Source organism: Protopterus annectens, chromosome 6.part1, assembly GCF_019279795.1.
Source record: "Protopterus annectens isolate FY-2018-M chromosome 6.part1, PAN1.0, whole genome shotgun sequence".
NCBI lineage: Eukaryota > Metazoa > Chordata > Ceratodontiformes > Protopteridae > Protopterus > Protopterus annectens.
This window is the reverse complement of record NC_056738.1, coordinates 79,705,450-79,724,874: the sequence shown is the minus strand read 5'-3', so window position 1 is coordinate 79,724,874 and position 19,425 is coordinate 79,705,450. Positions and strand designations below refer to the sequence as shown.

The 19,425-nt window shown below is 36.8% G+C and overlaps 1 protein-coding gene across 1 annotated transcript in view; it reads right to left on the bottom strand.

Moving 5' to 3' along the window:
* MYO3B (myosin IIIB) overlaps window positions 1–19,425 on the bottom strand; it is a 2,630,788-nt gene that overhangs the window by 725,486 nt on the left and 1,885,877 nt on the right. Inside the window, exon 19 of the mRNA XM_044075508.1 lies at window positions 11,996–12,107. Coding sequence (XP_043931443.1) covers window positions 11,996–12,107 — 112 coding nt within the window. The remainder of the gene's footprint in view (window positions 1–11,995; window positions 12,108–19,425) is intronic.

Here is a 19,425-nt window from a genome sequence, read left to right as displayed (position 1 = left end):
TTGTCTTGTCTTGAGGCTCCCTCAAGACACACATTACCAACCCTTCATTACTTATACATAACTACATAAGCTGTATGTATTTGCAAATCTTTGACTTTTACAGATCACATAAATGCTGCACTTATAAATTTAATTGCACCTTAATTGAAGTAAAGTTTTCATATCAATACACAGATTTGACAACTCACTAAGATACTTTTACACATGTAATAACTCTCAATTTTAAGTGACGAAACAGCTCTCATCCCCCACTCCACCTTATAGGGTAGGGGTTTATGTTTAAGGCCATCAACTTATAAAGAACACCATTATATGGTGTAGTATCAAATGTCTTGGCCAGATCAAGGTAGGTAGCATGGATGGTGCAATCGTGCGGTGACCGTCCAATACCTGTGTCACCTTTTGAAAGAAGCTAACAAAATTCAGCAGGCAGGACCTGCTCTTTACAAATCTGAATTGAAGTAAGTTTTGCTAAGTCATTAGTCTAGTTGTTGATTTTATGAGGCTGGTGATGATGATGTGCTCCACGACTTTACAGACAAGACTTTATCTGGGAGGGGAAGATTGCAAGAGTCAAGTGGGATAAGATGATTCTTCCATTAGAGCAGGTCAGATTGGGATTATCCACTTTGAATGGTTCTTTCAACACTACACAGTTAAGGCTCCTATACACAGCACAAGCAGAAAGCTATAATTCAAAGATGAAAGGGATGATGTTGAAACGGGGGAAGCTCAAGGAACAAGGAGAGACTGGAATTTTAGATGCAGGCCTTTAAGGAGAATAACAATAATCATACAGAATATTATAGCCATAAAGTAGCAGAAAGTATTCTAAGAACTAAGCCAAGACAGGAATGGAGAAAGGAGATTCCGCTGACAGGGTTGACTGCAATTAGGGATACAGACAATAGGCAAGAAGGAGTTGAAATTTCTTAGAGAAAACTGGCAAATGAACCAAGGTATTGGGGCAAATAACTAGAAAGGGAAAGGTAATAGAATGGGAAGAGGCCAAAAATTTATTTGGACTGTGGGTTAGAGATTGCCTTCCCTATCAAGGATTGATATCAGAGAATAGGCAAATAGAAAGAAAGAGGGGGTCCTAAATAAAAGACCAGCACTGGTAGAGTTTTTAGTAGAATCTAGAACAGAAGCTGCTATTAAACAGGATTAATTAGTAGAGAATATAAAATATTGCATGATAATTATAAGAATCAGTCAGAGGAGGTTAGAAAGGATTGGGAAGAGAGATTGGATAGGCAATTCACAAAGAAACAATGGGAGGATATATGTATGTCTCCCAAATATGCAACAAAATCTAGAGTATTTAGGATTTTTGTTTGGAAATGTTTACATAGATAATGTTATACCCCAAGAAGACTCCAGAGAATTATTCCTCAGGTACAGCAAATGTTGGAGGTGTGACAGGGAAGAAAGAGATACTTCAGAACATATTTTCTGGGAGTGTAGTGGGTTGGCATTTTTTAGGGATTCCCTGTGGGATGCACTGTCAGAGATGCTGGGTGGGTTGATTGGTGTTACAAGGGAGATGATTTTTCTGAGCTATGATACAGAATCAGAATTGTCTAGGTATGGTAAAGCCTTGCTGTGTCTAATCATGGTGCCAATAAAGCAATTATTAGAAAATGGAAATCAAACTCTAAACTAACTATATTAGAAGTAGTGAATATAGTAACAGCGATAAAATAACTGGAATTGAGATTTTTTAGAAAAGGTAGGAGCAAACTACATAGGAAAAAATGGGAATTGTGGGAAAATACATACAGGGGAGGAATGAGGTTTAAAAGAAGGCAGGACTTAAATGAGATATGTAATGTCTGACTGAAAATGATTGAGAAAATTATAAGTGATGTAGAATGTTTGCAACTGGGAGTGTGTCACTATGATTTGTGATGTAAAATGTTTGGCAACTAGGATTGTGTTGGTGTGGTTCCTTTTTATTTATATAAATGTATAATTGCTTATGTCATAAGTGATGGTTTAATAAAGATGTTTCTTGTTTAAAAAAGGGGTAAAAATTGAATAAGTGATGTAATGTTGCTTAGGTTATATGATATATAGCAATATATGTGAAGTAGAATGTTTATTAACGTCAATTTAATACAATTTGATTACTTTTACAGATTACAGAATGATACCACAGTATAAGGACAAAATGACTGACTTCAACAATTGGCTAAGCTTCGAGTATCATTCAAAGGGGATCCAGTATTTGTCTGCCTGGGAAGACATGATCGACAGACCACAATGCTTTGCCAGAGATGGTCTGTACCTGTCACTCCTGGGATTCAGGTTACTGGCCAAAGCTCTTGCCACTCCTATAGTGCCTTTTTTAGGCAAGGTTCAAAGGATAAAACCACCACCGTAACAGATACAAGCATGCAAAATCTGAAGGTAATGCTTCTCAATGCTAGAAGTCTAAACCTCAAAATGCACTCTCTCGAGGCACTCCTAAAAATGGAGAACATCAATATTTGTGCAGTAACTGAGACCTGGTTTAAGGCTCCAGAGAGCACCCCTGCAATACTAGGCTACAATTCTTACCACACTTTTCAGCCACAAAACCAAGACCGAAACACTAAAGGAGGAGGAGTGTCCATATTCACCAAGGATATTCACACCTCCATGCTAGTTGCCCAATACAATGCATCTGAAATTCTCCAGGTGCAACTAACACTAGGTAAGACTGCAATCCAAATTGTAGCTTGCTACAGATCCCCACCATGCCCCAAGATTCTCACTACACCTTTCTAAACATACTGGAAAATATTAAGATACAACCAAACACCCTAATACTGGGTGATTTCAACTACCCTGCCATTAACTGGGAAAACTACTTGGATACCAACTCCTTTTCCCAACGGTTCTTGAAATTCATAAATTCCAACGCCCTGGATCAACTAATCCATTGTCTCACCAGGGGCTCCAATATCCTAGACCTGGTCATTACCAACATGGTAGATAGATGTCCACACCAGTGGTCACCCCCTCATTGGTCAGATCTGACCATAAGCAAATCACTTTTGACATCCACATCCCACCCCCGCACCCCAGTAAGGAAACCTCCTTAAAAAACTTCTCCAGAGCCAACTTCATGCTACTGAAGTCAGAAGTGACAAACTTCATAACACCCATGCAGACGGGATCTGGAAGTTCGACTGCAGAATCCTACACAAAGGCACTGTATGAGCACATCCACTCGTGCATGAATTGTGCCATCTCAAATAGAACCAAGATGCTCTTCTCCAAAAAAAGGAAGCCAATTTGGTGGTCCCCTGCTATAAACAAACTATACAACAGAAGGAAGAAACTGTTGCAGAAAAGAGGAAAATCCCAGGATGCAAAAAACTCCCTCACCAGCCTCAGTAAGAAGCTGAGATCCCTCATAAAATACTCAAAAGCTAGTTACAAAAATAAAATTGCCAAAGATTCCAAAGACAACCACAAGGCATTCTATAGTTATGTCAAGAATCTAAATGGCAATGCTCAGATCTGCTCTGAGCTACACCAGAATGGCATTAAATATACTCATCCCAAGGATATTGCCAATATCCTGGCAGATCGGTTTAGTGCCAACTTCACCCCCCTCTCACCCCCTAAAGGGCCCATCTCAATACCAAAAGATTGCCAAATTCTGATAATCACAGCCACACAGGTAGAAACCACACTCTCTAAAGCTAAGAATACAGCATCCATGGGATCAGATGACATCCCAGGCTGTGTACTACATGAACTACAAAATGAACTGGCACCTCACCTAAGTATCATGTTTAATCATAGCCTCACCTCAGGATTTGTGCCCACTGAGTGGCGCACAGCTACAGTTATCCCACTCCAAAAGGAAGGATCCACCTTGGATCCCGGGAACTACTGTCCCATCAGTCTGACAAGCCTGATCTGAAAGGACATGGAACGTATTATCATGGAACTTATAAACAAAGACATTGGCAACCTTCAAACACTGGACCCCACCCAGTTTGGGTTTGTGAAGGGCTGATCTTGTCTCCTGAATCTTTTTCAAATCCGTCTCCAGAGCTGTGAATGAGGGTAAGGTGGTCCACACAGCTTATCTGGACCTCGCCAAGGCCTTCAACACCATCCCCTCCCCCACTCTGGAATCATAGATAAACGTACTAAGCTGGGCATAAATCCCTACATCACTTGATGGGTTGCCAACTGACTTACTGAGAGAACCCAGACTGTAAAAGGAGCCGACTCCAAATCCATCTCCAGACAAGTGACAAGTGAAGTACCTCAGGGTTCAGTCCTGGGACCACTCTTGTTTGGCATCTACTTCTCTGAAGTAAAGGATGACACTAAGGGACTCTGGCTAACAAAGTTCGCAGATGACTGCAAACTGGGAGACATTACTGAATCTCCAAATGATGTGGATATTCTACAAAAGGGCCTTACAGAAACAGAGCCATGGGCTCAAGCTTAATGCCAAGAAATGTATAGTTATCCCCTTTGGAAAAAAACATGTACCCATGAATTACCACATAGGTGGCAGGACACTAAACATCGAAAGTGTGATGAGAGACTTAGGGACACAGGTGGACAGTGGTCTCACTTTCGATAACCACATCGCCACAACAGTCAGGAAATCCTTCTATATGGCACACCTCATCACTAAGGGCTTTTCATCCAGAAAAAAAGGAGGTCATTGTCCCACTGTACTCATCCCTTATTAGACCCATTATAGAGTATAATGCCCTGTTTGGTATGTACCTCACAAGACATCTGCAACAGCTGGAAAGGCCACAGAAATACCTCACTAAAAGAATCACAGGCCTAAAGCAGATGCCATATGCTGATCATCTAAAAAAACTCCACCTATACTCTGTGGCATATCGTCTACTTAGAGGCGATCTCTGCTTAACATACAAGGCCATGTCAACCCCTGAGCTGTTGGACATGCTCCACTTAAAGAAATTCCAATCCCTCAGAGCCACATGCTCCAGGGATCTAAACCTTGTCATCACAATGAACAAAACATGCTGGAGGGATAGGTTCCTGACACAGAGACTCCCCTTACTCTGGAATAGACTGCCCATACATATCAAGCAGAGCACCTCCATGGCCCTCTTCAAAAGGAACCTTGATTATTGGATGGGAGATAGGAAATTCACCCCGGGGATCATGTCAGTCACCCTGCTAGACAGGGGTCCAGAGAAGTAAATATTGTGGGAAGAAATACCCAGGGAATTGTTACGGCTAGGCTTGCATAGGCCCTAGGGCTGCTAGCCTAGTACCAACCTATGAACCTATGAACCTTTTGTATAAATGTAAATTTGCTTATGTCACAAGTGATAATTCAATAAAGATATCTATACTGAAAAAAAAAAGACTTGAAAGGCTGATGGGTCTATGGTCTACAGGGTCCATGGTGGGTCTGTCCTTATCGAGAGGCATAACTACAGTAGTGCACCAGGATTCAGGGACACAATGTGTAGCAAGTCTTAGTTTAAACAACTGGAGGAGAGGGGAGGATCAATGAGTGCATGTTTAACATTGTTTATTAGACAATCCAGTATGTTGTCTAGACCCATGGAGGAAGCATTCTTGGGTCTTTGAGAGTACCTTAAGAATGTGTTCCTTAGTGATAATGGAGGAGGGGATTAAATTGGGAATGGTTTGAGAGGGGGTGATGCTTTCAGTGGAAACATTTGCTGCAAACTTGCTAGCCAGTATATTGCAATGTCTTGGGGGTTTCAGTGTAAGGCTCTATTATGCAAAATGCTTGTTGCAGAAGGGAATTTTCTTTTTCATTTTTCTTACATAACTGAAGAGGGATTTGTAATTATCGACTGCCTCAGTTGCTAGTCTTAATTCATGGGATGCTTTATTGGTCTTTATTGCTGCATTAAGTTTCTTAGTGTGTGTTTTTTAATACTATTTCAATGCTCTGGGGTTCTAGCTCTATGAGGGAGAGAAATGTTTATTTTTCCTTTCTGTTATTCAGTTTCTTAATATTTGTAGATAACCCGGTTTGCTTATTTTTTAATTTATATTTGGTTTTGGAAGGGACTGCTAATTTAGCACATTTACCTAAATAGGAATAAAAATAATTTGTGTAACTGGCTGCACAACTGGAATTAACCATGGTGTTAACATTCATAAATTTTATGATTTTATGATACAGTTGTTTGAGGTTGGTCACTTTGAAGTCTTTAAAGAGGGTGTTATTTTTAAGTGTGGAAGTATAAGTTTTAAAAGTAAATATAACTGGATTATGAATAATAAAGAAGTCAAACAAGATGCTGCTTCACAGGTGAATGCCCCTGCTCAGAAAAAATATAAAGAGAGGTATAAATAAAGAACTTGTACTGAGCAGGAGTGAAAGTGAGGAAATGACAAAAAATGATAATCCCAAATGTAAAATCCATGTATTTATTGCAGACAGAAATAAACGGATAAGCGCTGAAGAAGCTAATACAGTGAAAGCGCTTATCCGTTTATTTCTGTCTGCAATAAATACGTGGATTTTACATTTGGGATTATCATTTATTGTCATTTCCTCACTTTCACTCCTGCTCAGTACAAGTTCTTTATTTATAACTGGATTATGGCCAGACTTAACTAATGAAAGGCCAACCACTGCAGAGAAGCAGACACAGGCCAGATATATGAGTACTAAGTCAAGGATGTTTATGCTACAAGTTGGTTTGAAGAAATGATGATCCAGGGTGTTTTTCTTTACCCAGCCCAGGAACTGCTGAGCATACCAAACATTAGAAGTGTAGGTGCTCCAATAAATGGTAGGATAGTTGAAGTCACTGCAGATATAAGAGCTGTTGCTTATTGGGATATTGTCTGTGAATGCCAGGAAATTATTGTGGCAATCTTAATCCATGGAGGGTAATTAACAGCAGCTAAGGAGTTGAACATTAGATTGCCTAAAGTAAGCCATAGTTCAATAAGTTCACAGCACACTGAGTAACTGTTTTGAAGGAATATTTTCCCTGAGATATACCAACATAAACATTAAGAAGGCACAAACTAGTATAAAAACACAGTGGACTTAACCACACCAGAAATTCTTCCACACAAGGTTTAATTTATTAAGTAAACTAATATAAACCAAACAAATAAAAACATAAGTGCTTTTGTCTCAGTGTTTGAAACTTCATCAGATAATCATGGAAGCATTTCTACTTCCCTTTATACTATACTAAACTAATCAGAATTGCTAAACAGTCTTGTTAGCTATGTCCCCAGCATAGTTTCCAAAGCCAAGAAACGTACAAGTTAAAAGGTTTACAAGTTAAAAAATACACAATAACAAGTTTTAAGAAATAAGGCACACATAGCAATAAATAAAACCAAATGTAACAACTCTTCAACTTTAAAAGTGCAAAATATTTTTAATTAAATAAAATGCATGTAAAAAAATAAGAAAATAATATAAAAAAAAAAATATATATATATATATATATATATATATATATATATATATATATATATATATATATATGTATATATATGGATTCACTTTAGAAGCTCAAAATACTGAAATATTGAAATTCAGTACTTCGAGCCCATAAAGTAGAATCCTGAAAAGAACGAAAACTCAGAAGCGCGAAATTCAAAATCTCGCATACGGGAGATTTTGAATTAGTGCTTCTGCTGTACACAAACTCACATCTTCCTCCCCACACACAAACACAAGCTCTGTCCTACACCTCTGTGTCCCCCCACACCCCCCCCCACTTAAATATTCTAACTCTGGAGGTTGCACTACATATAAAAACACACAAAACACCACGACACAAGCTACATTCTCCTCGCACACACATCACAACAACAAAACACACTAGCACACACCATAGCCCCTACCCAAAACCCTTAACACAGAATCACTTATCTGGATCCATAACCACATTGAAAGACCAGAAGCACTAATTCAAAATCTCTGGAATGTGAGGTTTTGAATTTCGAGCATATGAGTTTTCATTCTTTTCAGGATTCCACTTTATGGTGCGAAATACTGAATTTCGATATTTCAGTATTTCGAGCTTCTAAAGTGAATCCATATATATATATATATATATATATATATATATATATATATATATATATATATATATATGTTTCCCTCAAGCTCGGGAGCCAATTTGTCCGTGCAGCCAGGATGACTTTAAGAAAAGTGGATTTTTGGGATGAATGCCAAATTTTGAAATCTATGTTTTCCAAAAGGGGTTATTCCACTGCCTTTATAGACAATGCAATGTATGAAGTGATGAATAAAAAGCAGACAAACTATTTTGCTCCCATTCTAACCCAAAAAAATGTCTCTCATCACACATTACTAGTTAGCGCTCTGAGCTTGAGGGAAGCTGATGGGGTATCTAATGTTGACAACAACTTATATTGTTATTTTATTACTGTGTTCACAAAAGATAGTCTGTTAATAATTAAAACCTCTACTTGTTGCATTATCACACAAACCTTTTTACTTAATCAGAGATATTTTCAACTATTTTTATTTCAACATTTAATTTCTGCCCTGCCAAATGCATCACCCAGAACTATAATGTGTGCTATTATGTCCCGTTTTAGTGAATTTCATACCTCTCAACTTCCTAGTGCAAGAAATCTGGACAAGCCTAAAATAATGGGGGAGCAAAGGCCTAAAAATAGGTACACATTTTAAATATTGCTCTTATAAACTTAGAATGTTGCTAGAATAGCAGAATTTGTATTAGCATGTGTTTTCTGAAGGATATGAAGTCTAAAACACAAATGTATTATGTTACCTATGACTTCAAACCTCAATGATTTGCCAGAAAACCACAAATGTTATGAGAATCAGATCAAAAATATGAGACATAATTATGAACAGCTGAGAGGTATGATAAGATTTTAATAACACAAAATCGGTTTGCAATTTTGCTATATTTTCTCCTTTTAAGTTTGTAAACATTGAAAAGTCACATGAAGTTCAGACTGATGTTTATTTTGTCTCTCATAATAAAGAATAGTGTATTTCTGTTTCCAACTTATATATAACTTTTCAACATTTATTTTTTCAACCACACTCCTTCATAATTTCTTTTGTGTTTGATATCTTTCTAACATTTTTATTGTTACAGTCTATTGAATTTTATGTCTTAGACTCATTAACTTTTTTCCATCATGCCCAGTTACCCAAGTATTTTGCTTAATTTTTCGGCATCAGCTTGAAATACATTTTGATTTTCAGTTTCACTTTGATGCATGCTAGTGGCACCTTCAGATATACCCAGTCTGTTATCAGCACACTGCTTGATCCCATTTCATATTTCAGGTGTATTTAATATCACACCTCTATCAATCTGAAACATAAGCGGAGCCTACTTATAAACTTATGACCAACAATACCCTGCTTTGTTTCATCTGTAGTCTGTGTTTGTTACATAATGACCCTTTTACATTCAGTACACACTGAATATTGTTTTTCACCTCACCAGTAATGTGTTTTTAATCTACAAAGTTCCATAGCACAGTGTCCCTTTAAATGTCTAACAGTTAATGCAAACATAAGATTAATGTCTTAGACCCACACAATGGATTGCTTTCAGCTCTTATACACTTATTTTGCACATCTTAAGACTTTCATTTCACAGATTACATACTTCTAATTTAAAACTCTGCCTCATAACCTGTCATCACTTATTTCTACTCCAGATTAGATTTTTTTCACAGAAGTGTAGCTGCAGGATTAGTTGAAAGAAATATTTCGGCAGAATAAAATACCTCCACCACATTTAATTTGCCTGCTGTTCTGTTTTAAGCATTACTGTACAATACATAGGAGAAAACTGCTGCACTCCATCATAAGAAAAACATGGACCTTTTAGTCATGCTTCATTAACAATACTATTATTTCCTTAGTGGATTAATTTTTGTTATTGCAGTTACAAATGCAACTGACTTTATTTTAAGCTTTCTTTTATGAATGCCAACACAAACAACTTCTTTCAGCAGTACAAACACCAGTAGTGAAGTTTTACAGATTATTTAAGAGTGATACAGACTTTGTTCTGCCACAAAATTATTTCTAAAACTTTTACATCTGTTATCGCTTCACTTTCAATCTATATACTTTACATGTAGTAGCAGCTTTTTCTCAGCTTTAGTACTTTCTTAGGCATATATTTCCTACTGCAAGAACATTTTTCCAAATGTTTTTCTGTCATCTGCTTAATACATTTACTGTGTACACTATTTGGTAAACACACTATTAACAATCTATCACAAGTGAAAAAGATATGATTTAGGAACAGATTTAAAAATACATGTAGTTGCTGCTAAGAATGGTTTACCTGTCTCAGACTGCATCAGTTTGAATTATACTACATCATTTTAAATCATGAAACATAACTCAAAACTGAAATTAAAAGAGAAAAAAGGGTCAGAGTAAGGTACACCCTCCTGCATCTCCATGTGAGGGGCTCACCTCCACTATCCTACTTGAATGTATCAACTCCATTGTTAGAAAACAGTTATGAAAAGTGAAAAAAAAACAATGTGGCACACCACTACTATAATCTATTAAAACACAAGTATTTTTGACCAGCTGTGATCAAAATAACACAATAAAAAGCCATTTGATATAAATGTACTCATCAGAGTGTAGGATAGCCACTATGAAGTTTACAAATCATTTTTTCAGATACCAGAACAAAAGTTGTGTGTTAGAGCAGGGGATCCCCTACATTTCTCCAAGACCTAGCTCCATGAATCTTCAATTCATTAGTTATAACTGGTCATCAGTATAGCTGACTGAAATGTCAAACTGCACAGCATTAAAGTGATGCTTTTGCAGGAAGGTAAGCATCCTGCACCCCCCCTTAATTAGCTATATTAACTCCAAGTTCATGTAACTGTGAAGAAAGAAGAAACACCCTGTAAGTCAGGTAAGCTACATATGCTACGATCTCGCAATGACATTAAAAGTGTAGAGACTGCAATCAGTGATTAGTAACACTGGGGATTGGGAATACATAAATATCACCCAACCAGGTATATCTTGATGACTTACTAATAGTACAGATTCATGCAGCCCTGCCTCCAGCTCTGTCAACCTGGGTTTGTCTAGGAAGCCAGGACACTGAATCAATGTGGTGGTAGGGAATTTGAGTGGTAGTCTACAAGCATCAAATAGGCAGAAGATGACTGCTTTAGTCTTCTAAGCAATTTCTAGCACTGTAGTTGGAAGCAGTTTACACTGTGTTAAAATACACACACACACACACACACACACACACACACACACACACACACACACACACACACACACACACACACACACACACACACACAAACACATATGCATGGACATATCACTGGGTCAATATTGCAGGTCTCTCAGTGGCAGTGCACCCACTGACCACCAAAGGAGGAGAAGCAAGGTGCATGCAAAACCTCTAAGCTCCCACTAGATGACAGCTGTGTCTTCCAGCTCTCATAAGCTGTCAAAGTTTCCTTGTATGTCACCACAAAGTAGGATAAGTAAACCAGTAAGGAATGAGGGGGTTTGATCATCATAGAAGGGCAGAAATAAAACTATTGGTGACATAATACATGCCACTGATATAAAAAAGCCCCTGCAGTTATAATCATATTAGTCATACTGTTGAGGTAATTAGTAAATGACAACAGCAGCAGCAGCAGCCATTAACAAGTAATGGAACTACTACTGTACTACTGCCTCAGTATTTCTCTGTCCATGAAAAACACATGAAGCACCTATAAATTATAGGTAAAGGCTGCATTTATGTAAATTTCAGTAAAGCCGTTCAAATGACAGTGTAGTAAATATTCACCAAAAATACATACACACACACACATACACGTTTGTGTCTTTGTTTTTTTTCCCCAGTTATACTTTCAAAATATGCTATGAAGTTGAAAACAGCCTGTTTAATATGTCCCAGAAAATGACAGTAAAAAGGCACAAGCCATGGTAATGAAAATGTCTCAGTTAAAACCATACCTTTGTTTTGCCAATGATCCACTTGTCTAATTTTGCTTTCTCTAGTATAACTTTACAGTTTTCTTTTGTAAGAGGAGGCGTCTGATGTGCCTTAAAAGCAAGATAGTAATACCTATACAAAGAAAGAAAAGGAATAAAAAAAATATCTTGACAAATCCTTCAGAGGAATACTTCTAATTATTGTATAACTGTTCTTTTATAATCTAATACAGTACATGGTGAGTTATTTGGCCTCTTACAACATTTCTTCCTGTAATATATTCTTTTAGAAACTATCATTCTCAAAACAGTGAAGTCACTATGATAATCATCTTAATAATCGTAGCAACATAAGCATGGCTTCCTTCCTTCCTTCATTCCCCCATGATGAGTACAACATTTATGTCTGGATCTTCAAAGTTGGGAAATGCTTACAAGGTGTAATGTCTGTCACAAATTGCTTTCTCTTCATTTTATGATCTTAAAACTATGTTTGCAATTTATGGTTTCTTTTATTTGAGCAGTGAGATTTTACACACCAATGAGAAATGCCTTTATACCTGGAGATGATTTTGTGGAGCATCAACTTTAACAATTTATACAAGAAAAATAAATTAAAAATAAAAATGCGAGGCATGATTTCCTTGGCATGCCCCATTTCATTTGTATTTATACGTGAAACAGGTGAGCCAAACCACCCATTCTCAGAATAAAAAAGTGGAAATACAGAACATAAAATGCAACTGCATTGTTATGATATATAATCACACACACACACACACACACACACACACACACACACACACACACACACACACACACATATATATATATATATATATATATATATGAATTTCAATAAAAACAATATGAGAAATGTTTATTATAAGAAAACAAAACTTCAGAGAAATCTACACAGACATGGTTCTTCTTCTTTTCTGTCAATACCTACTTTTAGAGATGACATTATTATAAATCCTGCACAAAACATTTGTTTTACCTGGCATCTAGGCTGTCTGCTCCATGTTAACTTATTCTTTACCATTATTTACCACTTTCTATAACACCATCTGTGAAGATTTAGGAATAGTTATGGGGCTAAACCACTGACAAACAGCCTAGACATAAGAGCTTGGCATTTTTTAAAAAGACTTGTCGTGAAGTGAACGATTGAGGGACTCAGAGACACTCTTCCTTCTCAGTTGAGTGTGGGGTTGGGAGTGATTATACAGTCAGATGCCTTGGTTAGACTACAACTGACAGAACTTTTACTTCAGTATACACCTCTTGGGGGTGGTGAAGAAGTGTGTTGATTGACATGTTAGAGCAAAGCACAGAGCCTCATGTATGTTGCTGTGACATCACTTCACAGCTGCACCTATGAGCTCAAGGAAAGGGAACACTCCATGTGACTGAATGATAGTGCCAATCAAAGAATTATTTCAGTATGGATTGCCACTCCTCCCTGTGACTGAATGACAGTGTCAGACAAAGAATTACTTAAATATAATCTGCTACCCCTCCCCAGCCATACTAAGTATAACAAAGGTAAATGCCACTCAGAGTAAATGATTTTACTCTGCAAAGGAACATCAGGAGGTTGGTGTTATCAAAACAGTGTAAGAAACTTCTCTGTGTGGAAGATTGTCTGTCCATATACCTCTAGTTAATCACTGTATATTAATCAAATCAGAAAATAGCAGTAGATGTAGCAAACTTAAACTCATCTTAAGTAAAAAAAAAAAAAAAAAAAAAAATATATATATATATATATATATATATATATATATATATATATATATATATATATATATATATATATAAAGTAATCCAAGCAAGGCAGGCAGTCTGTTTCCAGTCGAAAATCCTTTAAGTACACAGACAAGTGATCCAAGTAAAACAAAAACTATTACTCTGACACTTAGGATGATGTTGGAAGCCATCTTTCCTCAGTGATTCACAAATTTAGATTCTACCAAAATGTTGTCGCTATCTCATTGCTAAAGCACTCCTCCTCAGTCTCAAGCTCAATGCCACACATCAGATTCTTCGGCTGGTAGATCTCTGTAATACTGGTGACTCAGGATAGACTAGTAACCCATGTCCTTGTTGGCTTACCAGGAAGAAATGAGTAGAGCTTCATGGTTGTCTCACTGGGGGGATAACTGCTTTTTTTGGGCCTGATTAGACCTCAGATGGAGACTGAATATCCAATAATAGGGAAATAATACAAACACTAGGATATGAGATGAAAATCAACACCACAACAGGCATATAGAAGCATATGTGCATTTCTCATATCATTGCCATCATGGCATCCTTCCACACCATGTGTCACTGGTAGAGAAACAATCATGGTTAGTACAAACAGCAAGACAAGCATGGCAGCCTACATACCTGAGCACATGCACACACCCAACGATATGAATAAACATACCAATGTAGCTTTGTCGCCTCACAGTAAGACATTGTCCCGTTCGATTCTCAGCTAGAGCGTCTTCTGTGTGGAGACATGCGTGAATGGGCGTACCTTCATTGAAGGTTGTGCGTCAGGGCCGGCAACTCGGCATGTAAAAATCTACTGCCAATCATTAGCGGACCGGAGTTCCGCTGTGGCGACCCCTAACCGGGAAATGCTGAAAGACACAACAACCAATAAACTGTCTATATCCATACTTCTCTCTCTCCCCCTTTCTGTCTCTCTCTCTCTCTCTCTCTCTCTGTATGTATATGTACATGTATGTATGTATATATGTATGTATATATCTAGATCGCATGAGGCCTGATGTGTGATTTTATTTATGCTGTTTTGATTGGGTTAGTCCTACTAGGCTAGTGGCCACTTTGCAGGGAGACTTAAGGTGGTATTTCTACAACTCATACAGGAAATTGGGCTAGGGCACAATGTTGTGATGGGCTAGAGGTTGGTTGAAGGGTGGAACAGAGCATGCCTATCAAGAAGTTAATTAAGAAAAAATCAGTGGATGATATACAATTGCAGGATGATGGTTTATCTTTGGATAAACTTAAAAAAAAGATAAATGAAGGCAAACGTGGATTCTTCAGCAATGTTTTTGAGACAGATTATGGACAACACTGGAGAAATGGAGCTGCAAGGTAGTGAACAAGCTGGAGAAGAAATTATATCTATTGTCAAGGACCCCTTGCTGATTCTTGCTTTTGCTATCTGAACACTGGCCATTGTAACATGAGAGACATCGCTAACAGGGCTAGTTCTGTTACTTCTTATGGTGATGCTGTGAAAAAAATAATGGCTTTTTTCCAAATGGGTTAGTAGAAAATAATCTTTATCACTCCTTTGAATATCATCAAAGGCAGACATGACTATTTACAGGTATGCTGTTTGAGATGACTTTGCTGTGCTACTGCATGTTAGTGTGACAGATGTTAATTTCATCCTCGTGGGAAAAGGAAGTTTCTATAACATTATATTTGCAAATGTGACTCTAGCTGAACATTGTTTTTGCAGTTATGCAGTTTAAAGCAGTTATGTTTACTAATATTAGGGCTAAGCCCTACATAAGAACTATAAAAAGAAAATTATTGTACAATTTCTGAACTTCTGAAGTAGGAAATTATGTCCATAAATTCTATTTTCAACAAATGTGTCAAGATGTTTGTGATATTAAAATATGAAATGATGAGAGAAATCTCTGGACTTGGACATGAGAAATATTGACTGTCCTTAAACTTAAAGATGGCAAAATAAAGCAAAAAGTGTAGTTTCCATTGCTGGCTATAGGGCTTATGTTATGCATGCAGATCATCCTGAGCATTGATTTTTGTGACACATATGCTCACTGAATACAATCTTGTACTAAAATAAAGTGCACCCAATGTGGGGAATTAAGGCATGGTACATTGTGAGAAATTCTGTTAAAAATGCAAGGTGCTAAAGCATTTCTGGTTTGAGTGTCTGCAACAAAGAGACAGAAGAATATGAGTTAAATACTGCTACTATAAATTGTGACACAGCAAAACTTGCTAGATATGAGGCAGACTTTGAGAGCTAGTGAGGAAGGGCATAAAGATATATATATATTGTAATTTTTGGTGTGTAGCTGAAGAAGGTGGAGGTGAATAGGGTGTAAGAGAAGGCCTGGAAGGAGATACTAGTGATGGTACTGAAGGAAAATATACTACAACAGGAAAGAGACCGAAAAGAAGATCTGCATAAAGCAAACTGTCAAAAGGGGAAGGATATTATTTCTATATGTTGTATTAATGTAATGTAATGTAAACAGTATTACAAATGAATATTGATGATTATACAATGCATTTCTGTAATAAAGTAAAAGCAGCTGTTGTCTTTTAATTAGATATTAGAAAACCATCTGATATACAAAAACAGCAAGTAGAAACAATGTGGGGTACAAATGTTTTATGGAGTTTTGGTAAGGAGTTATATTCAGGTACAGTAGAACTGGTAAGGACAGACGTTTGTATTTAAAAAAAAGATTGGTAGGGATACCAGGTAGATATCTTGTTTGTGATATATGAAATGGTATGGGAATTATTTGCTTGATTGTAAGTTATGCTTCAATTCCATTAAAATATATATTTATAACTGTTAGAGTTAGAAAAAAAATGGAAATAATTATAATAGGTGACTGGAATTGTCATTAGTGATAAGTGAAACAAAAAATTTCTGATGACATTAAAATAAACATTTAAATATGGGAAGACTGCCTTAAGACCAAGTTTGGGGCCAACAATAATAACGGCAACTGAGATTGGTTGTTTTAATCATTTATAAACATTTATTCTCTTAGATGCAACACTTTTTGATATTCAAATAACTGATCGTCAAACATTATATGTCACTCTGGGGACAAATACTGTCACTATCCAAGAAAGTAAAGGATTAAGAAATTTGTGTGACACATAGATACAAAGGTGCTGTTTATTTAAAATGAAGTATTAATGATTATATTGTCAAGTAGAAAGGAAATTATGGGAGTGTAAGAACAGAAACTATAAAAAGTTTGGAAAGAATATGAGAATGCATTATCAGAATCACAATCTGCTAATTATTTAAAAACTGAAAAAATATGGGCTGCTTTAGCAAAAGAATGAGTTCATATACTAATATAAAATCAAAAATATGTTGTACAAGGATGTGGGAAGAGACTAAACAAAAGATAATACCAAAATGAAAAATTGAAAGCTCTGTTTTATGGATATGGATAACAACATACAAATAGTGAAAATGTTTTATCAACCAGAGGAAAGGTTGTGGATGGCAATTAATAAAGAGTTGAAGGATTTTATCTGGGAGGGGAAGATGGCAAGAGTCAAGGGGATAAAATTGATCCTTCCAACAGAACAAGATGGTTTGGGGTTACTTGATATCAGGAGGCATTTCAGAGCTACATAGTTAAGTCTCCTATACATAGCACAAGCAGAAAGCTTTAATTCAAAGTAGAAAAAGATGATGAGATGGGAGAGGGAGCTTAAGAAATAAGGACAGACTGGCATTTTGGATCCAGATGCTTAAGGAGAATAACAATAATCATACATAATATTATATTCATAAAGTAGCAGAAAGTATTCTAAGAACTAAGCCAACACAGGAATGGAGAATCTGCCAAAAGGGTGACAGCAGTTAGGGGCACAGAGAACAGGGGGCTGGAATTTACTGGAGAAAACTGGCAAAGGAACCAAGGTATTGGGAGCAAATAATTAGAGAGAGAAAGGTAACAGAATGGGAAGAGGCCAATAATTAATTTGTGCTGCAGGTTAGAGATTGCCTTCCCTATTAAAGATTGACATCACAGCATAGGCAAAGAGAAAGGAATAGGAGAAAAACAGCACTGGTAGATTGTTTAGTAGAATCTCAAACAGACATCGCTGTTAAAAATGGATAATTGGTCAGGTGCATAAAATATTGCATGATAACTATAGCAATCAATCAGAGGACATTAGAAATGACTGGGATGAGAGACTGGATAAGCAATTCACAAAGAAGCAATGGAAGATATATGTATGGCTCCCAAATATGCAACAAAGCCTAGAAGGTTTAAAATCTTGGCTTGGAGGTGTTTGCATAGGTATTTTACACCCCAAGCAGACTCAAAAGAATTTTTCCTCAGATAGATTGCAAATGTTGGAGGTGTGATGGGGAAGAAAGAGATAAATGGGAACATATTTTTTTGTGAGTGTAATGAATTGTCATACTTTAAAAATTCCATGCAGATTACTCTGTCAGAAATACTGGGTGATCAAATTGGTGTAACTAAGGAATTTTTTTTTTGTGCAGCGATACAGAATTGGAATTGCTTAGGCATAGTAAGGCCTTGTTGAGTTTAATTCTGGCGGCTGTCAAAAAAGCAATTAGTAGAAAGTGGAAATCAAAGTCTAAAGCAAGTATACTAAAAATGGTGAATAGAATAACAGAAATAAAAGAACTGGAATGGGTAGGAGCAAATTACATAGAAAAAAACAGAATTATTGGAACATAACATGCAGAATAATGTTTTGGAGGAGGACTGAGGTTTAAGGGGAGGCAGGAAATGAATGAGCTAGGTCATGTTTGTTGACAATTACTGTACAGAAGTGATGTATAATGTTTGAAACTTAAAATATGTTAATATGGTTTATTTTCATTTATGTAAATGTATGACTGCTCATGTCAGAAGTGATAAAAAAATAAATTATTGCTATGTAATAGTTATATTATAAACACAACCCAAGGTGCATTAGTAACATTACAAAATATTTTATCAGCAGTTTTGGAACAAATTGCTCTTGCCTTTGCAAGTTTACCTGTATCTGGAAACCTTTGGAATGTCACAAAATTAGGGCAAGACAATAAGGTGTGTCTACAGAAATAAAATAACTCTGATAGAAATGAAATATATAGTATGCAAGTCAATTTATGCAGCAGTGAGAAAATGCAATTTAGAGACAGCTATGGCCACATTGAGACAAACCTCATTAGCGGCTTATTAGCATATCTCTGGATCACCCTTATTAAACAATTGTGCAGCCAAACTGTCAAATCTGCAAAGGCAGAGGTGTTTACCCTGATGGCTTATTTATCACATTGGCAAAGTCACCAAGCTAACTCACACATTTAGGTACGGTACACATGTATGTGCACATGCAAATGCATACACACATACACGCAATATTCATCCACACACACACACACACACACACACACACACACACACACACACACACACACACACACACACACATATACTTTCATCTGGTTTCATTCACACCCCAACAGATTGACAGACAGACACATGACTCCACACATATGAACATAGTAACCCTCCCCACCTCCACATCTTTGCTGAACTTAACTAAAGTGTGACTGCTTCCATGGGAGTGAATGGGTGACTTCTGTCTTTTCACTTTTTTTTCTGATAGTACTACTTCAGGAGCTGCAAGTAGTTCCAGAAGAAAGTGCACAGCAAATT